The following is a 24505-nucleotide window of genomic DNA, read 5'->3' on the forward strand; positions in this document are numbered from 1 at the left end:
TAGGACGTTTTGGGTGCCTAACACCTTCCCATTGCGTAATTAACCCCTTACCCAGACTCTCTGATCTTTCATTAGTTTTCTATGTGTAAAACTTCTTAGGCTTTTGTTCGCTTTTTAGCCATTCCTTTGGATAAATAAAAGTGAGATGGCGACTCGATTTCTTTGTATGCTTTGCTTTTGGTTTAATCAATAAATCATAAAGTGACGAATACACCGCTACAGCAGCATTTAGGCCAAACTGGCCCAATCAGTTTTGCATGGTGAGACCTGAACTTGAGGGCCATTTTCACCTTCTTCCATTCATCATTTCAACGTGTGCTCAACATGAAAGATGACATACTCCATGAGGTCTTTCTACTGTTTGCATTGTCTCACCATTTGGTGACTTGCTCATCAAGTTACATGGCCATAAAGTCACCACCTTGGAATGGATTTCTTGCTTGCCAAGCCATGCTACAAACCAAGTCACGTTTTGCTACCTCATTTTGGGCCTTGCAACAATATGTCCATTCATTTAAACTTTACCAAAATAACACAATCTCACATGCCCTCACCAAATACACCTCACTTGGCATTATTTTTGCTTATGGATAAATCATTCATGTTAAAGCCCATTAAGCATTTTATTTAAAAGGCTGAAACCCTAACCCTAAGGGAGGCATTGGTGAATTTTCGTGGCAAGCAAGGCAAGGTAACCATCTTACTCCATCTTCCATGGCCATTGTTTTCCTCATTCTTATGCTTGCTTACCATTATTATCATTATTGTTTGCCATGCCAATTAGATGCTCATGTTGTTTCATGTTTGTTTATAATACCAATCTTATGCTTGTGTTCTTGATGTTATGGATTTGTGTTGTGATTTTCCATTATGTCGTGCCCATATGGACATCTTATTGTCAATATTTCTCCATGATCAAGCCACCATTTTACCAAAACAGGATACCATGATAATCTACACATTTTGTACTTGAATTTTGGTTTTTATTTCGTGGCATTTGGTGCACTATGGCATGCATATTATTGAGTGGAAGAAATCCACTGTGTTTTCACGCGTTTCTGCATGCATGGCTAGGGTTTTTGGTTTGTGAAGAAGATGATTATGTGGCACGCTTATAAGCCATTAGATCAGGCGCTGGTATTCTAATCTGGGCCGCCCATACTATTTTGTCTTCTAGTCACTTAAAATGGCATTGACCAATTGATGCCATGTTACATGATTTTGTAAATTAAAATGTTATTTATTTCATGTCACGCTGAATAATTGTTTGGACTGGGTCTATGCCATTCGCTCTTCACACCTCCCTTTCAGGGACCATCAACACTAATCCATTTATTTTCATTTTCTTTTTCAATTCTTATTTAATTTCTGTTTTGCTTTTAATTATTTTAAAATATTTTCTTTATTCATAAAAATCCCCAAAAATATTTTCCATGTTTCTTAATGTCTTATTTAATTTTATTTAATTTTTATTTTCGTATTTATTTAATATTAATATTTTATTTTAATTATTTATTCTAAATGGTCTATTTTAATACATATTTTTTTCTTGATTTTATTTTTATGACTTAAAATTATTTTTAGCTTTTGATTATTGGGATGAAGGTTGACCACTGTCTCATGGTAAACTTGACCTTTTCTTGGAATTTTATTTCCCATTTTCAATTTATTTTGAATTTATTTTTGACCTAGTTTGGTTGGTTGACTATTGTTTTGACCTCTATTTTATTTCAATTAATTTATGCACTAATTTTTATTATTTTTAAAATCTTTTTGGGGGGTGATGATGTCCTGACCCCACCTTATTTATTTTAGTTTTTCATAATTTTCTTGATTAATTTACTATTTATTTGATATTTTTTAAGTTGACTTGACTTTTCATTTGACTTCTTTATGATTGATATTTGACTTAGGGATTGCTTAGTGAAATTGAAGAGATCTTTTGATCCTCCCTTGTTCATCTCATATGCCATGTATTAGGGGCCTTTCATCTTGATTTTGTTTGGTCCTTACCTCATTTCCTGATTAAATATTTCAGTGGATCCTTTGTGTGCATATTCTCATCTGTCTGATTCATCTATTATCTTTTACATTTGTTTCTTTCATCCATGCATGCCATTGCTTGATTGTTTAACATGCTCATACTACCATACATTGTTTAATGCCCCATTATATCATTCTTTGATTCTTGGATTTGATTATATACCTGTTTATTTATCTGATTTGATTGATAACTGTTGCCTACTTGTATGATGTATGAGGCATATATTCTTATTGTTTGATTGCCATGGACCATCCCCATTCATAACAAATGTATCCCTCTCCCATGAAGTGTATAATATTTTATTCTTTCATTCTTTATTCATCTGTTAATACAAGAATTAAAACGAACATCCGATAACCATTTCAAAACAAGATCAAAAGCTCGATCCATCGTCGAGTAACCATTTTCAAAACTTAACAGAACCAACATGTATTCATCCTTTCTCTTGTAAGTCGATTGCTTCATGCATCGCCATTTCTCTTGTAAGTCGATTGCTTCAGGCATCACCATCTACCTTGTAAGTCGATTGCCTCAGGCATCGCCATCTACCCTTGTAAGTCGATTGCCTCAGGCATCGCCATCTACCCTTATCCTTATCTCCTCTCCTTGCTCCATCCATCGACTCTTGTTCTGTTTAGGTAGCACCCATTAGGTAGAACCCTTTGTATGATAACATAGGTAGAATTCCCTTATTCTTTGCATGCTAACATTAGGTAAATGTTCCCTTTTGTAAATCCTAACACATAGGTCCACATTGCATGACAACTCTAGGGCAGAGCTTCCCCCATCATCTAGACCTTCCGTGCGTCTCCGATCTTGTGGCATGTCAATCAGTTCTATTGCAAAGAGGTAACTGCCTAAGACTCGATTCAGCGAGCTGCGACACCTACTGCTAGGACGTTGAACACATTGCCCACTTTCCTTTGACACAACTGGTGTCCTCTTTTGTAAGTCCATGTTCAGATGGCAATCCTTAACCCCTAGTTAGGCGAACTACGACAACTCTGATTCTCATGTTCAGATGAGATACGTAGGCACGAGAAGTTGCAATCGAGACCCTTGTTCCTGTAGTTAGCTGAACTACGTTTTGCTCTGATTCTCATTCCTGATGAGATACGTAGGTATAAGACGCGATGTCTTACCGAGCACACTTCTCTTTAACCCATAGGTAGCCGAGCTACGAAGACTCTGATTCTCATACTCAGACGAGATACGTAGGCAGTGGATGCGACATCCTTGCTAGTCATTTTTATTTTCATTCAACCTTTCCTTTAGCAGATAGTACCTTAGATAAACACACACCCTTTAGACTAGAACAACAAGAGTGGATCCCGTAAAGTACTACGGATGCGTAGGGGTGCTAATACCTTCCCTTCGCATAATCGACTCCCGAACCCTAGATTTGGTTGCGAGACCTTGTCTTTTCCTTTCTCTTCAGGTTTTCTTCGATCATTTCCTTTCCCTCCTTTGGGATAAATAACGAACGGTGGTGACTCTTCTGTTTCTTTTTTCGCCGGTTGTTTCTTTTTCGCATTATGTGTTGCGACAGCTGGGGACTCTGCTGGGGACCCATTTTCCCTATGCGAGTCCCTCCTAGCTTTTGTGGGTTCTTGTTTGTTGGGTGTTTATTCTTTTGTACAGTTATTTACTTTCAGCATTTATCTACTTTATCTTATTACATTGTGTACATATGATTGTTGTATCTGTTGGATCCGTTGGATTGGTTATTTGTTGGGTTGGGTTGTTCTATGAGAGATAAGCCCACTACCCATGCTTGAGTGTACACACAAGTTTTAGAGTGGATAGTCATGAGGCTTGCGTAGCATGTTGCTACGTTAAGTCGTTCATGAAGACCCACACCAAGACGAGGTTTCTTTTGGATATATTCTGTCATATGGGTGTTCCATAACGACATGATGTTCCTTTAGAAATCGTCGACTCTGGTGACCATTTCCCGTGGACTCAGCCAAGGCCACTCCTCCGAGACGTGGTTATGTTAGCTCTGGTGGGCGCATTCTCGCTGCTTAATCCGAGGACCCCGAGGCTGGGAACTTGCTTTTAGGATGTCCTATTGAGGGGAGTCAATGGAGATCTTTTGTCTCGTAATAATGTCAAACCTTCAGTGGTAAACGTATTATTCTCGACTGAAGGGCTGAAGCTGACAAACTTCTGTTCTTAGAACCTACCAGTAAGGGGCGGGCTAAATTCAGGAAACCTTAACCTTCAACCAACCCGGTTTTCTGGTATTCTTGTTGGAGCAGAACTTTGATCGTTTATATGTTCTTCAATGGTTTTCTCTTCAGACAGTGCGACCTGACAGTTGTTCAAGCCGATACAGCAATCCTGATTTCCATGTCACTGCATTGCATAACATCATTTTGCATTCATATCATTTAAACACATGTTTATCTGTTTCCACTAGGGGTTTATATCTTCTTCTTGATTCTAGTCGGGGTTTTCTTACACTGTTTTTCTGATGTGAGACTGGAATCAAGGGGTTAGAATACCCTTTGGAATTGATAAACATGTCATTGCATTTGCATATCCATTTGCATGTCTTGCATAACAGGTACTGCCGCAGTGTTCTCAGTTTGTTTGGTATTCCACTAGCAGGATAGCTGACTCAGGCATTCACCGGTACGGTACCCAAAGAAATCAATAAAGAGCAATGAAAGGTCTACAAGCAGAGCTCGCTGAGATGAGGATTCACATGAATCAGTTCATGGAAGTGGTCCAAGGAGTGGCTCAGGGACAACAGGAGCTTAGATTATTGGTACAGAGGAATCCCCCTACTACTCAACCGGAGGTTGTGGCTGATCCTCCAGCTGGAGAGGCTAATGGACCCAATGGACCAGGGCCTATCCCGATCCCACATGTCAACCTTGATCAACAACCCATCCATGATGATCAGGAGGATCAATTCCCCCTGCTTCAGGAGGACTTTGGCATGGGCCATGGTATGGACCCTATGTTTCAGAGATTGGAAGAGAGGTTGAAAGCTGTGGAAGGGCAGAATGCTCTTGGTGTGGATGTTGCTGACTTGGGGCTGGTCCCAGGTGTGAGAGTTCCACCGAAGTTCAGAGTCCCAGTTTTCGATAAGTACAATGGCAACTCTTGCCCGAAGAATCACGTACAAGCTTACTTCCGCAAGATGATTGTGTATTCCGATGATGAGAAACTGCTCATGTACTTCTTCCATGACAGTCTAGCTGGGGAATCCTTGGAGTGGTATATGAGGCTAGACATAGCTCATATTCGCTGCTGGAGAGACTTGGTTGAGGCCTTTGTGAAGCAATATCAGTACAATGCGGATATGGCACCTGACAGAACTCAACTCCAGAATGTGTCTCTCAAGAGCAACGAGTGCTTCAAAGAGTATGCTTAACGCTGGAGAGAGATGGCTTCCAGTGTTCAACCTCCGATGTTGGAGAAGGAGATGGCCAACATGTTTATGAACACACTGCCTGGATCTTATTTGGAGCGTCTGGTGGGTTACAACGCCTCGAATTTTACTGATGTGGTCTCTACCGGTGAGAGGGTGGAGAACTACTTGAAGACATGTAAGATCTAAAATGGGGTTGGATCATCTTTGGGGTCAAAGAAGCCGTTCTTATGAGGACAGAAGAGGAGAGAAGGGGATGCAAATGTTGTGTCTTCTTATCAGAGCAGGGGTAACCGAAGGAGCAGTTTTCAGAATTATCATCAACAACCTTATGTTGCAGCTGTGACCATTCCAACTACAGCACCAGTACAACAACAACAACCTCAACGTCAACAAAATCAATAGCAACAACAACAACAACATGGTAACAGACCTGCCTATCAATAGAGACAGAGGATGATGGATAGGCATTTCGACACTCTTCCGATGTTGTACGCCCAATTGCTTCCCAACCTTCAGCAGTTGCAACTTGTGCAGTTGCGCACTTTGGCTCCTCCTGTTGGCAGACTTCTAGTGGGTTATGATGCCAATGCTAGGTGTGCGTTCCACTCCGGGGCACCTGACCACATTATTGAGAACGACAAAGCTTTTAAGCACGTGGTTCAGGACCTTATTGACTCAAAGGCCACTAACTTTGCGTCGGCTCCTAATGTTGTCAACAATCCTATGCCGTAGCATGGTAGAGAAAATGTTAACATGGTGGAAGAAGAAGTCAAATTAGTCAAAGATGTGTTGAAATTGAAGACTCCGCTGTTAGAAATCAAAGAATACTTGCTAAAGGCAGATGTTTTCCCTAGTTGTGGGAGCGGTTGTTTGGGTTGTGTTGCACAGAGTGGGGGTTGTGCGAAGCTGCAACAGGGTATCCAGGCCTTTCTTGACGATGGTATCCTCTAGGTTGAAGACTTATCTGCCCAGAAGTCTGTTGAAGGGGTTGTTGAAGGGGTTATTGAGAATGCAGATGTTGATCCTCTCTTTCCTGAAGATGCTGAAGAATCTACAAATGTTGTTCCTTATGATGTAATTAATTTTTCAGATGTTGTTGTTGATATTCCAAACATTATGGCTGATTCTGATGTACTTATTGAACTTGATTCCGATGTTTTGGATGTTTGTACTTCAATAAATAAGATTTCTGAGTATTACTGTAATGTTGCCACTATCACAATTTTCTACCCGACCGCTCAGATCAGTGTGCCAGTAGGGCAACCAGTACCACCAGTGCGACCACATCAATCCACTATGACCATCACGACCCCTGGTCCTTTACCTTTAACCAGCGAAAGAGCCATTCCTTGGCATTACAGGGGGAGTGTGTGCACGCACGATCATAGAGTGGAGCAGCCACTGAAAGTAGAAGAGGTGCAAGATCAGAAGTCTGAACCTGGAGTTGAAATAAAAGATCCCGCAGTCGACAATGTTGGTGGAATCGGGCGATTCACCAGAAGTGGCAGACTGTTCTCACCACCTGTTACTCAATCTGATAGTGCTAATGCCGCTACGAAGGCCAAAGGCAAGCAAGTTGTGAATGAGGGTACCTCTGTACCACAGGCTGGTTTTGAGCCTGCTTTTGCGAAAGATATGGACGAGCTCTTGAGAATCATAAGGAAAAGCGACTACAAGGTAGTCGATCAGTTGATTCAGACGCCGTCTAAGATATCTATTCTCTCACTCCTGTTGTGTTCGGAGGCATACAGGGAGGCACTTCTGAAGGTCCTTAATGTTGCATATGTACCTCAGGAGATCTCAATGAACCAACTAGAAGGGATCATTGCAAATGTTCATACAAGCAACGGGTTGGGTTTTACTGATTCTGACTTGACGCCAGCTGGACGTGATCATAACAAGGCTTTGCACATTTCGATGGAGTGTAAAGACACTGTGCTATCCCATGTTCTGGTGGATACAGGTTCCTCTCTCAATGTGCTACCCAAGAGAGCCCTATCAAAGTTAGGTGTAGAAGGTTTGATCTTGAAGCCTTCCGATCTTGTGGTAAGAGCCTTCGATGGTTCTAAGAGGTCGATGTTCAGAGAGGTAGAATTGCCAATTCATATTGGATCACAAACCTTTAACACCGTCTTCTATGTGATGGATATCAGTCCTTCGTATAGCTGCTTGCTGGGTCGTCCTTGGATCCACAATGTCGGGGCAGTCTCCTCGACCTTGCATCAGAATATCAAGTTCCCGGTTAATGGAAGAATTATCACTGTCTGTGGTGAGGAGGATATTTTGGTCAGTCACCTGTCTGCATTCAAGTATGTAGAGGTAGAAGGTGAGATTCATGAGACCCTGTGTCAGGCCTTTGAGGCAGTTCAAGTCAAGGATGCAGCTCTAGTGGAAGAGGTTAAAGCAGGTGCCTCTATTTTGTCCTTCAAGCAGGCACAAGCCTTGGTAAATTCAGGTGTTGCTCCCGGTTGGAGACGTCTGTTGGATTTACCTATAAAGGAAGATAAGTTTGGGATTGGGTATCAGCCAATGTTAAATTCTACAACTTCAACGCCTTAGACTCGTCAGGGGCCGATTACTTTCTCCAGTGCTGGCATCATTCAGTATGGCCAGATCTCTGCAATCAACAAAGAAGATGGGGATAGTGATTGCGACATTGACAACTGGTTTCGTCCAAGGGTCCCGGGTGAAGTTCTCCACAACTGGTCTTCTGAAGAGATTATCCAAGTCACTCTTCTTGAAGAGTAATTTTCTCTGTTTATTCATGTATATCCAAGTCTTACGTTCCGCCCAGGGCGTAATGACTCATTGTAGAGCTCATCTATGTGAATACCTGCATTTTTTATCATGAATAAAGGACGTCTTTTTGCATTCAAATATTTTGTTCACTGTCTTTCTATTTTGCAGTTTTCAAAAATCAAAAATATTTGGCAATGTTTTGTTTAGTTTTCACTCTTTGCTCACACTCATAAGCACATATCATCACTCATGCAGATGCACGTCACCGGATCCTATTGATAACATTTCTGCTATGGCTCACTTCGACTTTGAAAATCCAATCTTTCAAGCTGAAGAAGAGGGTGATGAAGACTGTGAACTCCCTGAAGAACTTGCCAGATTGTTAAAACAGGAGGAAAGGGTCATTCAACCGCATCAAGAGTCTATTGAAGTGATTAATCTCGGCACCGAGGGCGTCAAGAGAGAAATAAGATAGGGGATGCTTTGGAAGATAATGTGAATCAGGGGTTGATTGAATTGCTGCAAGAGTATGTTGACATCTTCGCTTGGTCTTATCAGGACATGCCAGAGCTTGACACAGACATTGTGGTACATCGTTTACCTCTCAAAGAAGATTGTCCTCCGGTCAAGCAGAAGCTCAGAAGAACGAGACCAGAGATGGTTGTCAAGATAAAGGAAGAAGTGAAAAAAAAGTTGGATGCATGGTTTCTAGAAGTTACCAATTATCCGCCATGGGTTGCAAATATCGTTCCAGTACCTAAGAAGGACGGAAAGGTACGAATGTATGTTGACTACCGGGATCTGAACAGAGCTAGTCCTAAAGATGATTTCCCATTACCTCACATCGATGTTTTGATGGATAACACGGCTCAGTTCTCGGTATTCTCCTTCATGAATGGCTTTTCTGGCTATAACCAAATTAAGATGGCATCAGAAGACATGGAGAAGACAACTTTCAATACCCCATGGGGAACCTTCTGCTACAAGGTGATGTCGTTTGGTTTGAAAAATGTTGGGGCAACATATCAACGAGCTATGGTAACTCTTTTCCATGATATGATTCATCATGAAATCGAGGTTTATGTGGATGATATGATTGCCAAATCTCAGACAGAAGAAGAACATTTGGTGAATTTGTAGAAACTGTTTGAGCGTTTGAGGAAATTCAAGCTGAGGCTTAATTCGAACAAGTGTACTTTCGGGGTGAGGTCTGGAAAACTGCTGGGTTTTATTGTTAGTGAAAAAGGGATTGAGGTGGATCCTGCCAAAGTAAAAGCAATACAAGAAATGCCTGAGCCAAGAACAGAAAAACAAGTCTGTGGTTTCTTAGGGAGGTTGAACTACATTGCAAGGTTCATCTCTCACCTAACAACCACGTGTGAGCCAATATTCAAGTTGTTAAGAAAAGATCAGGCTATCAGGTGGAATGATGGTTTCCAAAGGGCTTTCGAAAAAATAAAAGAGTATTTGCAGAATCCTCCAATTCTTATGCCTCCAGTTCCAGGGAGACCGTTGATTATGTATTTGACAGTACTCGATAATTCCATGGGTTGTGTTCTCGGTCAACACGACGAGACAGGTAGGAAAGAGCATGCCATCTACTACCTGAGTAAGAAATTCACAGATTATGAGTCGAGATACTCAATGCTTGAAAAGACATGTTGTACACTTGCATGGGCTGCTAAGCCTTTGAGACAATACATGCTGACTCACACAACCTTACTGATCTCCAAAATGGATCCAGTCAAGTACATATTTGAGAAGCCAGCTCTCACCGGAAGGGTTGCTCATTGGCAAATGGTACTGTCAGAGTACGATATCCAGTATACATCCTAGAAAGCCATCAAAGGGAGTATTCTGTCAGACTATCTTGCTCAGCAGCCGATTGATGATTATGAGCCGATGAAGTTTGATTTTCTAGATGAAGACATCATGTTCCTCAAGATGAAAGACTGTGAAGAGCCAGTTGTTGAGGAGGGACCTGATCCAGATGAAAAGTGGACTTTAATGTTTGATGGGGCCGTCAATGCTAAAGGAAGTGGAATTGATGCTGTCATTACTACTCCGAAAGGTGCCCACATGCCTTTCACCGCTCGTCTGACTTTCGAGTGCACCAATAATGAAGCTGAATATGAGGCCTGTATCTTGGGTATTGAGCAAGCCATTGATTTGAGAATCAAGACTCTCGACATCTTTGGAGATTCAGCTCTATTGATCAATCAAGTGAACGGTGATTGGAATACTCTTCATCCTAATCTGGTCCCCTACAGAGATTACACGAGAAGACTGTTAACTTTCTCCACGACAGTAAGGCTGTGTCATATACCTCGTGATGAGAACTAGATGGCAGATGCTCTTGCTACTCTATCCTTCATGATCAAGGTGACTAGGTGGAACTATGCTCCCATAATCGATGTTACGCGCCTTGATAGGGCCGCGTATGTGTTTGCTGCTGAACTGGTAGTTGATGACAAGCCCTGGTATCATGACATCAAGTGCTTTCTAAAGAATTAAGAGTACCCTGCAGGGGCATCCAACAATGATAGAAAGACTTTGAGAAGATTGGCAGGCAGTTTCTTCTTGAACAAAGATGATGTGCTGTATAAGAGGAACTTCAACATGGTTTTGCTCAAATGCGTGGATAGACACGAAGCGAACATGTTAATGCAGGAAGTTCATGAAGGCTCCTTCGGTACTCATGCTGGAGGACATGCAATGGCTAAGAAATTGTTAAGAGCAGGTTATTACTGGATGACCATGGAATCTGATTGTTTTAAATATGCTCGGAAGTGTCATAAATGCCAGATTTATGCTGATAAGGTGCATGTGCCGCCAAATCCTCTGAATGTGATGTCTTCGCCGTGGCCGTTTGTTATGTGGGGCATTGATATGATTGGAAAGATTGAGCCGACTGCTTCCAATGGGCATCACTTCATCCTTGTTGCCATTGACTATTTCACCAAGTGGGTCGAAACAGCCTCATTTGCGAAGGTCATCAGACATGTGGTTGCCCGTTTCATTAAGAAAGAGATCATTTATCGTTATGGGATTCCCGAGAGAATCATTACTGATAATGGTTCTAATCTCAATAACAAAATGATGAAGGAGTTGTGCAAGAACTTAAACATTCAGCATCACAATTCTTCCCCTTATCGTCCTAAGATGAACGGTGTTGTTGAGGCAGCAAATAAGAACATAAAGAAGATTGTGCAGAAGATGGTCGTTACGTACAGAGATTGGCATGAGATACTACCCTTCACCTTGCATGGGTACCGTACTTCAGTACGGACATCGACCGGGGCAACCCCTTACTCCCTTGTGTATGGTATGGAAGCAGTCCTACCTGTTGAAGTGGAGATTCCCTCTCTAAGAGTCCTGCTGGATGTCAAGTTAGACGAAGCTGAATGGGTTCGAATAAGGTTCAATGAGTTAAGTCTTATCAAAGAGAAGCGAATGGCAGCCATTTGTCATGGGCAGTTTTATCAAAGTCGGATGAAGAGAGCCTTTGATCAGAAAGTGCGTCCTCGATGCTTCCAAGTCGGAGATTTGGTGTTGAAAAGGATCCTCCCTCCTCAGACAGATCACATGGGCAAGTGGACTCCTAATTATGATGGACCATATACTGTCACCAATATTTTTGATGGTGGGGCCTTAATGCTTGCAACTATGGATGGTGAAGACTTCACTTTCCCTGTGAACTCAGACGCAGTTAAAAAATACTTCGCATAAAATAGACCCGCTGGACAGTAAAAAGAATAGTCCAGGCAAAAAATGGGCATCCCGGCGAACCAAGAAAATGAAAAAGGTTCGGGCAAAAGTTAGGAATTAAAAAATGAAAAGATTGTACACCCGGTAAGTTGAAAACCTGAAAAGGCAACTTAGGCAAAAATGGTTATCCCGGTGGATTGAAAACCTGAAAGGGTGATCCAAGCAAAAGTTAGGGATTAAGCGAATGAATGCATTCTGAGTAGTTCTGAATCTCATCTCATGTCGATAACTGGAAACTTTCGAAGGATAGGAAACTGTCCAATCACTTTTTTCAGAAAGCTGATCATCTATAGGATCTTGAAGACGAGCGAGTCATAGCAGAATTGGAACCCGATAGAAATCCATTTCACATTGCCATTAGATTAATTTCTATTTTTATCTTTTATGCAATTACCTCTTTCCAAGGATTGCTTCCTGATGTAAATGCCTATTCAGAGGCCATTCAATCAATGAAATCATGTTATTTAGTATATCTCTGTGTTCATTTTTATTTTACTGTTTCGTTTGCAAAAATGACGTCCGAATTTTTGATAAACATTGCATCATGAAACATAAGAGCTTTACAGGTACATGCTTAATAAACATTTAAAATTGTTGTAAATTTTAAGTGCTTTGGATCGTCTATTCAGAACAGGTACACTCGGGGCATTTCCTTAAGGTTCCCAACAGATGATCGCGGAGGTTTTTCTTCAATAGTTGGTATCTTATCCCTGCAGAGCTGATCCGAGGATTGGATTCTTCAATCCTCAGCAGGTTCTCACTACTGTACTATCCCAAGCGTTTGTTTCAGATTATACATTCTCCAGTAGAGCCGACAGTGTCAGACTGTATATCCCCAACGGAGTTGACAGTGTCAGATTGTATATCCCCAGCGGAGTTGACAGTGTCAAACTGTATATCCCCAGCGGAGTTGATAGTGTCAGACTGTATCTTCCCAGCAGAAGCGGCTGCTCCTCAGAGTTCGATGCTAGATCGATGATCTCGACGCGAGACCCATGGTCTCTTTCCTTGAAGCAGAATCTCGGTACCGTATCGGTGTTTGCTTCCCCTATCGAGTTGTCTCTCTCGCAGATTATGGTTGCCAGAACCGTTGTCGCTTTCCTCAGCAGCAAGCTTTCAGTGTCATTCTCTCCTCAATTAGAGTCTCGGTATTTTGTCATTGCCAGAACACCGTGTGGCCGGTCATTTCCCCACAGAGTTCATTGCTGTGTATCTCCAACAACATTGCCTGGGTCCAGTAGATTGTGATCATTTCCCCAGCAGAATTCCTTGCCTCGGCTTGGCTTCTCTCTAACCTAGCATTTCGCATCCCTGCATGTAGAATCATATCGCATTGCATCCTCCCAAATCGCGTAGCATTTCCATTATCATGGAGCATTACGCCATTGAAAAATTCAAACATACGCATGTGAAGCATAAGACATTGTCGGTATCCCAAATGATAAGCCAGAAATTTGTTTCCAGTACCCAAACTGAAGTTTGTTCATGACTTATCCTTATTATCCCCAGCAGGGGTCGTTGGCCCCACACGCCGCCTCAATTCTCATCTTCCCTATTCCTGCCGATACTAACAGGCATGCAGTTTTTCCGGTATTCAGACCGAAGTGACATTCAAGCCAGTCTTTCGATGTTCAGATCGAAGAAGTTTCCGACGTTCAGGTCAACCCAGCTTGTGGCATTCAGGCCAGTTTTCCGGTATCCAGACCGAAGTGGCATTCAGGACAATTTTCCGGTATCCAGACCGAAGTGGCATTCAGGCCAGTTTTCCGGTATTCAGACCGAAGTGGCATTCATGCCAGTTTCCGGTATTTAGACCGATGTGGCATTCAGGCCAGTTTTCTGGTATTCAGACCGAAGTGGCATTCATGCCAGTTTTCCGGTATTCAGATCGAAATGGCATTCAGGCCAGTTTCCGGTATTTAGACCGATGTTCGATAATCTCGTATCTTCTGATGCTTAGATCGAAGTCATTTCCAGTATTCAGACTGATGAGCGGCATTCAGGCCATGGTTATTCCTGTGTTACCATTTATTTTGGTATTCAAGCTAACATTCTTTTTCGATGTTTAGACTGACTCTTAACGTACCAGACAGATTCTTTGTTGATGCTCTTTTTCAAGACCACTTCTTTGCCGATTCTAACAGGCATTATTACTTCATTTATCATTTCAGTGTAAATTTTCGGGCTTTTATTGTAGTCAATCCCTTGATACCTCGAAGGTGCGAAAGCCGTTGATATCTTCCTTTCGGGTCTCTAGTTGATTGAATAGGGGCAACTGTAACCCCCAAAATTTACCCTACATTTTTCCTGGAAACATGGGATTAGGTTTTACACTTCATTAACATCATACTAGGTCATACTCATTGCATACTGCATTAGTGACTTAGGAAATCAGGTTTTTGATTGATAACTCCTTAACAGAAGGAGCACACACAAATAAAGATTGAGAATTGGACTTCATTCTCCAAGTATACGAGTCTCAAGGGTCTCAAGGGGGTCCAGGTATCTTATTATGATCCTCAATTCATCAGTGAAAGATTCAGAGCTATCAGAGTGTTCATATGGATTTAATCAGAAATTAGGGTTTCATGGCTACCTGCAACAGGCAATGTTTGGTTGGAAGTAGAGGGGCTCATCCATGTCATGATTAGAGAGGCATCTTGGCCTAGGGAGACTCACAATTATCTCAGAAAGATCCATTGGCAAGCAGTGCAATCAATTCCCAATCATTTTTGCCCTAAAACTAGGGTTTGGTATAAAATTAGTTTATTTCTGATTCCTTGGATGAAACTCTTTTCCATGGCCCTCCATATGTCCACAAGGGTCTACATACAAAAAATCAGCTCTTTATTTGAGCCAGAAGTCCTTCAATTGATCACTGGAATCAGAATCAGACAGTTTGGGAAAAGTCAACTGTGGGGCCAGAAAAGTCAACTCTTGAAATTTTGAGAGTGGAATCTCAAAATCCATGCCTAAGGGAGCTTACATGTGAAATTTGATCTAGGTTGGATCATGGATTCATCATTTAATCAGGAATCGGAAAAGTTACTTAATTTAGAAATGGTTGGCTTTCCATTTAGGGCAAGTTTTCATGATTGTTGCACTCACTTTAAGCCCATTTTCCATCAAGATACAAGCTCCATTTGAAACTTTCTCCAACATGAAAGTTGTTCCTCTTGTTTCAAGCTTTCTAGAGATATAAAGTTTGCTCCATTTGGATTAAAATTGAGAAAACTGTGCTTAGTCAAAGTGAGGCATATTTTTAGGACACTTAGAAAAATTTCTAAGTCCAAAAATCTTCAAAGTTTGTCAAGACTTCTTGGCCAGTTTTCTTGCACTTCAAGGCATCATTTGAAAATGTTTTCTTCACAAAAATTATACCTTTCCATGTCCTCTTTCACCTCCTTTTAGAATCATCTCATTTGGATTCATGGTTTGAGAGATACATTCACCTAAAGTGGGCATCATGACTTGATTTTCTAGGCAGCATTTAGGCCAAACTGGCCCAATCAGTTTTGCATGGTGAGACCTGAACTTGAGGGCCATTTTTCACCTTCTTCCATTCATCATTTCAACTTGTGCTCAACATGAAAGATGACATACTCCATGAGATCTTTCTACTGTTTGCATTGTCTCACCATTTGGTGGCTTGCTCATCACTACAACAAACAAGACCTTAGACAGCGCTTTTTTTAGCCTTAGACAGCGCTTTAAAGCGCTGTCTAAACCTCCGCTGCTAAAGGTTTAGACAACGCTTTTTTAAATCTTAAAAGCGCTGTCTAAGCCCCCCCCCTTAGACAGCGCTTTGGCCAAAAGCGCTTTATAAGACCCTCTTATTTTAAATTTTTTAGGTATACCTTAGATAGCGCTTTTGAAAAGCGCTGTCTAAGCCCCACCCCCTTAGACAACGCTTTGGCCAAAAGCGCTTTCTAAGACCCTCCTATTTTAATTTTTTTAGGTATACCTTAGACAACGCTTTTCAAAAAGCGCTGTCTAAGCCCCCCCCTTAGACAGCGCTTTTGCCTAAAGCGCTTTCTAATCCCCCCCTTAGACAGCGCTTTTTACAAAAGCGCTGTCTAAGGTATACGAAATTTTTTGAAGCTTTTGTTTTAAACCACATTTTTTCCAGGTTTATAAACCAGAATTTCTACCTGTTTTCAACCAGATTTTGACAGACAATTATCACATTTTATATATGCCATTTTGGCCTTTTTTCTACCAATTTTTGGCTAACAAATATATATATATACCAATTCAAACCAATTTTGCCTTAAATGTATCAAAATATATACAAATTTATGTACACATTTACAAGTCATAACATATACTACAAATGTACACATTAATTACACAAATTTATGAACAAATATTGAGCTTTATCATGAATTGACACCACTCCTCTTTGATTTCGTCCACTTGATCCTTTGTATAAAATGCACACTTGAATTCATCAAAGTACTACATAATAATATAACATATTTTGAATTAATTCCAACTATTTAATTATATGAGATATGTGTAAATATAAAAATAACTCATAAGTTAGAAATACATACATCGGTGGGAATCTTTAATCGGCCCAAAGCAAGAGTATCTCGCATAAACCTCAACATGAAATACCCGCAATCTATTTGATTACGTTGTTGAGGACACTACATATGAAAAAAAAATATGGATTATAAATCCTAAGTTTTATCAAGTGTCATCACTAATATAATAAAAAATGTGGTAATTAAAAATATACCGCCACTTTAATCCATATAATGGAGTTGGCGCCCCTCCTTGAGGTTTGGATATCTCGTTGGGCCCGAAAAGCTTGTAGGACGCTAATAAAATAAAAATGAAGCAATTAGAACAATTCACATAAACTAAGAAAATTTTTGAACATTCTCACTTACGTGTCAATTAGGACCTTCATATCCGGGTATGTTGTCCAATCATTTCCTAACGAGTCAAGATAATACACAATTTCTCGGATAGGATTGATTGCGAGCAACAACCAATGTCCACTGTAATGATTAGGCAAATGTTAGATGGTAACTTGGAAAATAATTATAATAGATGAATTTAGAATGAAATGCTAACCCGGTATTAAACGGTATAAAAAACAACTTCTCCGCATCTTTATTGTCCATGAGGATCCGAAGAACGTACTCCGTCACGGTATCCGGTCTACTTAAGATTAAACCTAAGTTGACGGTCGCGGGTGCTAAGAATCCGAATGACACGTCCAAACCATTGGGGCGCATCAATTTGTCATACAAAAACCTAATATAAAAACATCATTAACACCTCTTTTGAAACATAAAGTAAACCGGATTAACATAAAGTAAACATCATTAACATAAGTTGTTTAATTAATAAAACAAAGTAGACCGGATTTACCTAATATATGTATTGACAACGGTGACGCCGATTTCTTCATGACTAAAAACTTGCATGAAGTCTTCATTACCAATCATTTGGTTGTAATCAAAGCCGAAAATCCCTACCTCCATATGTACAGTCCGAACACCTCCGGTCGGTATATCGGTCATCTCTAGAAATGTCCTGAGGCACGACCTATACTTGGTGGTAGGTTTTTTCCTAGCTACGGTCTTCTTAGCACCAGAACTTTTTACCCGTGCGGAGGCGTTGCTAACCTCCTTTTTTTGTTGTGCGGAGGCATTGCTAACCTCATTTTCTTGAAGCTACATGTCATATAAATAGTTAGATCAAATTAAGAATGTAACAACTTCCATGAATATATGTCATATAATTGTATATTACCTCTTTTCTTTGAATATACACATTAACTCAAAGGTCTTAATCTGTTATAATCCTCTTGTCCTGTTTCACAAAATAAAAGAATAAAAATCTAGAAAGCACTCTCTACATTGTATGCTTCAAAAGAAAGAAAAAAAAAAGGTAATTATATAACAATACCTGCAGTATCCCACAATCCCAGATTAACAGTGCTTCCATTCACAACCACATTTGCACTGAAATTGTCGAAGACAGTTGGCACGTAATCCTGTTTCCAGACAAAGTGAAGAGATGCAAAAATAATAATCATCTATCTTTTTCAATAGGCACACATACATGATAATAAGGCATTGGAGCACTATCCAGAATCTAATTATACACCATTTCATGCACAAAAATGAAGAATTATAACTAAATAATAAAATATTAACAATAGAAAAAAGGGAAGATTACAAAACTACACGCAGATGAATGAAATCAAGGTACAACAAACATTGATTTCTTCATCTGTGATCACAAAAAATTGAAAGAAAACAAATTACAAAAAATGTTTTCTTTCCCAAGCAGACGTACCAAATTAATTGAGCCAATTGTTACATCTCAAAATCTCATTTTCTTAAAAAAGAACAAAAAATGAAAACCAACAACAACTCCAATTTCCTCAAACATCAGTAACCATATGTCAACATTTGTGAATAAATTTCTCAAAGATACCATTCAACACAGAAAAATAAATCCAAATTACTGAAAAATAACAAAAAAAAAAGGAAAGAAATAGCTCACAGTAGGGAAGGTATTGCTTGTGTAGGAAATTAGCAAACACGTTTTACCCACAGCTCCATCCCCAACAGTAACACACTTGATGAACCTAGAAGCGCTCATCTTCTCCTTAATTTCACCTCAATCTCCAATGAAAAACGAAAACCCTAGCCAGATCTTCCACCTTAGGACCCCAATCACTCTCACCCACACACCCTCCCTACTTCTCCTCCTCCAGTTATTGCCAATTCCCCCTTCAATTACGCATCTGTACGATGTAAAACGAAAATCCACAAACTTCCATGAATGAAAAAAAGGGAAAGAAAAATTTTTTTAAAAAAATGAAAAAGGGAAAATGCAGAGAGAAAAATGGAAACCCTAACCCTTTTGGAGGAGATGGAAATTATGAGTGAGAAAATGGGAATTGTCGCGCATGGAGATGAAAAAGAGAGAGAGACAGGAAGCCTTGTAGCCCGGGAAATTTTGCCGTTGAAGCGTTCGTTAACCAAACCAATCTCTGCCAACAAACTCGTACCTTTGTGTTCTTACTATTATTGATTGTTTTTTTCCTTCAAACACTTTCTGGTATTGAAACCGAATGATTACAATGTATTCTCGTTCGCTGTTAGGGTTCGCTGGAGGGGTTTAATCGCAGGAGGGAAAACAAAAAGAACTAAGAACGAAAATAGAAGTCTGAAATTTAATTTTAATTAGACCTTAGACAGCGCTTTTGTGGAAAGCGCTTTCTAAGATATGCCTTAGACAGCGCTTTCCAAAAGCGCTTTCTAAATCCCCACCTTAGACAGCGCTTTTGGTTTTAATTTTTTTTTTAATTGAAAGACTTTAAACAGCGCTTTCTCAAAAGCGCTGACTAAGGTCTATATTTAAAAGCGCTTTCTAAAAGCGCTGTCTAAGGGGGGGTCTTAGACAACACTTTCTAAAAGCGCTGTCTAAGACCCCCCTTAGACAGCGCTTTCATTATTTTTTTAGAACATTTTCCGTGTTTTATTTTTATTTTAACCTTAGACAGCGCTTTCTTTTAAAAGCGCTGTCTAAGATGCGCTGTTAAAAAACCTTTTTGGCGTAGTGCATCAAGTTACATGGCCATAAAGTCACCACCTTGGAATGGATTTCTTGCTTGCCAAGCCATGCTACAAACCAAGTCACTTTTTGCTACCTCATTTTGGGCCTTGCAGCAATATGTCCATTCATTTAAACTTTGCCAAAATAACACAATCTCACATGCCCTCACCAAATACACCTCACTTGGCATTATTTTTGCTTATGGATAAATCATTCATGTTTAAGCCCATTAAGCATTTTATTTAAAAGGCTGAAACCCTAACCCTAAGGGAGACATTGGTGAATTTTCGTGGCAAGCAAGGCAATGTAACCATCTTACTCAATCTTCCATGGCCATTGTTTTCCTCATTCTTATGCTTGCTTACCATTATTATCATTATTGTTTGCCATGCCAATTAGATGCTCATGTTGTTTCATGTTTGTTTATAATGCCAATCTTATGCTTGTGTTCTTGATGTTATGGATTTGTGTTGTGATTTTCCATTATGCCGTGCCCATATGGACATCTTATTGTCAATATTTCTCCATGATCAAGCCACCATTTTACCAAAACAGGATACCATGATAATCTACACATTTTGTACTTGAATTTTGGTTTTTATCTCGTGGCATTTGGTGCACTATGGCATGCGTATTATTGAGTGGAAGATGGAAGAAATCCACTGCGTTTTCACGCGTTTCTGCATGCATGGCTAGGGTTTTTGGTTTGTGAAGAAGATGATTATGTGGCACGCTTATAAGCCATTAGATCAGGCGCTGATATTCTAATCTGGGCCGCCCATACTATTTTGTCTTCTAGTCACTTAAAATGGTCTTGACCAATTGATGCCATGTTACATGATTTTGTAAATTAAAATGTTATTCATTTCATATCACGCTGAATAATTGTTTGGACCGGGCCTATGCCATTCGCTCTTCACACTTCCCTTTCAGGGCCCATCAACACCAATCCATTTATTTTCATTTTCTTTTTCAATTCTTATTTAATTTCTGTTTTGCTTTTAATTATTTTAAAAATATTTTCTTTATTCATAAAAATCCCCAAAAATATTTTCCATGTTTCTTAATGTCTTATTTAATTTAATTTAATTTTTATTTTTGTATTTATTTAATATTAATATTTTATTTTAATTATTTATTCTAAATGGTGTATTTTAACACATATTTTTTTCTCGATTTTATTTTTATGACTTAAAATTATTTTTAGCTTTTGATTTTTGGGATGAAGGTTGACCACTGTCTCATGGTCAACCTGGCCTTTTCTTGGAATTTTATTTCCCATTTTAAATTTATTTTGAATTTATTTTTGACCTAGTTTGGTTGGTTGACTTTTATTTTGACCTCTATTTTATTTCAATTAATTAATACACTAATTTTTATTATTTTAAAAATCTTTTTGGGGGATGATGATGTCCTGACCCCACCTTATTTAGTTTAATTTTTCATAATTTTCTTGATTAATTTACTATTTATTTGATATTTTTTAAGTTTACTTGACTTTTCATTTGACTTCTTTATGATTGATGTTTGACTTAGGGATTGCTTAGGGCAATTGAAGAGATCTTTTGATCCTCCCTTTTTCATCTCATATGCCATGTATTAGGGGCCTTTAATCTTAATTTTATTTGGTCCTTACCTCATTTCCTGATTAAATATTTCAGTGGATCCTTTGTGTGCATATTCTCATTTGTCTGATTCATCTATTATCTTTTACATTTGTTTCTTTCATCCATGCATGTCATTGCTTGATTGTTTAACATGTTCATTCTACCATATATTGTTTAATGCCCCATTATATCATTCTTTGATTCTTGGATTTGATTATATACCTGTTTATTTATCTGATTTGATTGATAACTGTTGCCTACTTGTATGATGTATGAGGCATATATTCTTATTGTTTGATTGCCATGGACCATCCCCATTCATAACAAATGTATCCCTCTCCCATGAAGTGTATAATATTTTATTCTTTCATTCTTTATTCACCTGTTAATACAAGAATTAAAACGAACATCCGATAACCATTTCAAAACAAGATCAAAAGCTCGATCCAACGTCGAGTAATCATTTTCAAGACTTAACAGAACCAGCACGTATTCATCCTTTCTCTTGTAAGTCGATTGCTTCATGAATCACCATTTCTCTTATAAGTCGATTGCTTCAGGCATCACCATCTATCTTGTAAGTCGATTGCCTTAGGCATCGCCATCTACCCTTGTAAGTCGATTGCCTCAGGCATCGCCATCTACCCTTATCCTTATCTCCTCTCCTTGCTCCATCCATCGACTCTTGTTCCATTTAGGTAGCACCTATTAGGTAGAACCCTTTGTATGATAACATAGGTAGAATTCCCTTATTCTTTGCATGCTAACATTAGGTAAATGTTCCCTTTTGTAAATCCTAACACATAGGTCCACATTGCATGACAACTCTAGGACAGAGCTTCCCCCATTTTCTAGACCTTTCGTGCGTCTCCGATCTTGTGGCATGTCAATCCGTTCTATTGCAAAGAGGTAACTGCCTAAGACTCGATTCAGCGAGCTGCGACACCTACTGCTAGGACGTTGAACACATTGCCCACTTTCCTTTGACACAACTGGTGTCCTCTTTTGTAAGTCCATGCTCAGATGGAAATCCTTAACCCCTAGTTAGGAGAACTACGACAACTCTGATTCTCATGTTCATATGAGATACGTAGGCACGAGATGCGATGTCTTGCCGAGTTTTGACTGACGACTAACAACTAATCCTTGTTTGCTTTCGCCCTCGTTGCGATCGAGACCTTCCTTTTCTCTTTCCCTAGTTGCAATCGAGACCCTTGTTCCCGTAGTTAGCTGAACTACGTCTTGCTCTGATTCTCATTCCCGATGAGATACATAGGCATAAGACGCGATGTCTTACCGAGCACACTTCTCTTTAACCCATAGGTAGCCGAGCTACGAAGACTCTGATTCTCATGCTCAGACGAGATACGTAGGCAGTGGATACGACATCCTTGCGAGTCATTTTCATTTTCATTCAACCTTTCCTTTAGCAGATAGTACCTTAGATAAACACACACCCTTTAGACTAGAGCAACAAGAGTGGATCCCGTAGAGTACTACAGATGCGTAGGGGTGCTAATACCTTCCCTTCGCATAATCGACTCCCGAAGTCTAGATTTGGTTGCGAGACCTTGTCTTTTCCTTTCTCTTCAGGTTTTCTTCGATCGTTTCCTTTCCCTCCTTTGGGATAAATAGCGAACGGTGGCGACTCTTCTGTTTCTTTTTTCGCCGGTTGTTTCTTTTTCGCATTATGTGTTGCGACAATATGGAATCAATCACCTTCTTTAAATACTTTTAATTTAGTGTTTCCATTGGGGGCTCGTACCCTTTTTGTAAAAAAAAAGTTTTGTTTTTGTCAAATTTAAATGAAATGCATTATTATTTTTTGGGTAAAAAAGAGGGCCTAAGCCCAACAGACAAAACGAAACTAATAACACACCACTCTAGTAATGGTTGCACGTCTTTTATCATCTTCAAGCAATCTAAAAACAACCATTAAAATCGAGTCAAATATAGTTAACTCTGAATCAATAATGCAACCTGTAACACCCTTCTAAATACCCCAAAATATTTAATTAAAATAGCAGCATATCAATCAGAGTAATTATGCCCCGAAGGGTGTCACACAAAATACTCACACCATTCAACAATATAGAGGTCATGCTCTTTTATTAATTTAAAACTTAAGCAGTTGCATAAAACGCAGCGGATATAATTTCATCAATCATGTAAAACATTACATGGAAAATGGTTCTCAACCAACAATAAAACATTCGAAACAAGTTAAGACAACCCATCCCGATGTTACATCTATCAGAGCACGACCCACTACGGAGACTACACTAGACTCCATAGCACTAGCTTCTACTCAACTCACTGCTCGTTACCTGAAAAATAGTTGTAAGGGTGAGTTCCTCAATCAATATAATAAGCATTATAGAACAACATGTAATGCTAAGTAAATAACACATCAATTCACCCTAACCAGACTACGCATTCAGCAACGGCAATATCCATCCAACCATCATATTCAACATTAAAAATCTCAATCATATTCAACATTGACAACACAACACACAACACACATATGATACTGGAATACATCCATTCATATCATATGCCATACATTCATTATGCAATGAGACTCTTATGCATGCGGTACCGACTATGTTGTGAACATATAGTTCAACCTCACCGTCCAAATCCAGGCACGGCTACCAAGCTCACTAGTCCCACTCATTTGAGACATAGTGACTCACTCACTAATTCCTCACCATGGGAATTAGCTACCACCCCAAATGGGCCATGATATGCACGCTACTCACCTAGCATGCAAACAACAACAACAACAATCAACATGTTTTACTCACTAATTCCTCACCATGGGAATTAGCTACCACCCGAAGGCCACAATATGCATGCTAATCACCTAGCAATGCAACATCAACGATAATCAAGAATAGACACATGCTCATACTCTAAGCCATAGAATAGTCTATTCACAAATGCATACATTCACAACATCATGTATACCATTCCACATTATCAACACAATTTATCACAAAAGCATATTATATCATGCCAAACAACAACCACAACATTAGCACACTCTACTAATGTCTATACTGCTCAAACAGCGGGAATTAATCCCTACTACACCATAGGCCAACATAAGCCAGCCCTCAAATAGGCACACAACAATTAACATTAACATTTTTCCACTCTGCAACAGCGTTAACCGGTTAACGCCCTGGGTTAACCGGTTAACGCAGCACAACACGCCTTCTGTCTCAAAATCTAACAGTGTTAACCGGTTAACGCCCTGGGTTAACCGGTTAACGCAGCACAAACAGCCCTATATCAGAAATCACAACAGTGTTAACCGGTTAACACCCTGGGTTAACCGGTTAACGCAGACAAAACAGCATATATTCA

The 24505-nt window shown here is 39.7% G+C and overlaps 1 protein-coding gene across 1 annotated transcript; it reads right to left on the minus strand.

Annotated features, from left to right (window-relative positions):
- Positions 1 to 17720: 17720 nt before the first annotated feature.
- Positions 17721 to 18996, minus strand: LOC127121204 (rac-like GTP-binding protein RHO1). Its single transcript, XM_051051776.1, has 4 exons — positions 18824 to 18996; positions 18465 to 18708; positions 17862 to 17949; positions 17721 to 17765 (listed from the first exon to the last, which is right to left on the minus strand). The coding sequence occupies exons 2-4, from the start codon at positions 18561 to 18563 to the stop codon at positions 17728 to 17730; spliced, it is 225 nt and encodes a 74-aa protein (XP_050907733.1). The 5' UTR covers positions 18564 to 18708; positions 18824 to 18996; the 3' UTR covers positions 17721 to 17727.
- Between the last annotated feature and the right edge of the window lie 5509 nt (positions 18997 to 24505).

The sequence above is a fragment of the Lathyrus oleraceus genome, chromosome 2 (genome assembly GCF_024323335.1).
Source record: "Lathyrus oleraceus cultivar Zhongwan6 chromosome 2, CAAS_Psat_ZW6_1.0, whole genome shotgun sequence".
Taxonomy (NCBI): domain Eukaryota; kingdom Viridiplantae; phylum Streptophyta; class Magnoliopsida; order Fabales; family Fabaceae; genus Lathyrus; species Lathyrus oleraceus.

Bases quoted from the DNA above. Each gene is read 5' to 3' on its own strand.
- LOC127121204 (XM_051051776.1), bottom strand. From the start codon at position 18,563: ATGAGCGCTTCTAGGTTCATCAAGTGTGTTACTGTTGGGGATGGAGCT. The intron at 17,950-18,464 runs GTGAGCTATTTC...GTCTGGAAACAG, and splicing joins CAAGCAATACCTTCCCTACT to GATTACGTGCCAACTGTCTT. The intron at 17,766-17,861 runs GTATTGTTATAT...TTTGTGAAACAG, and splicing joins GGGATTGTGGGATACTGCAG to GACAAGAGGATTATAACAGA.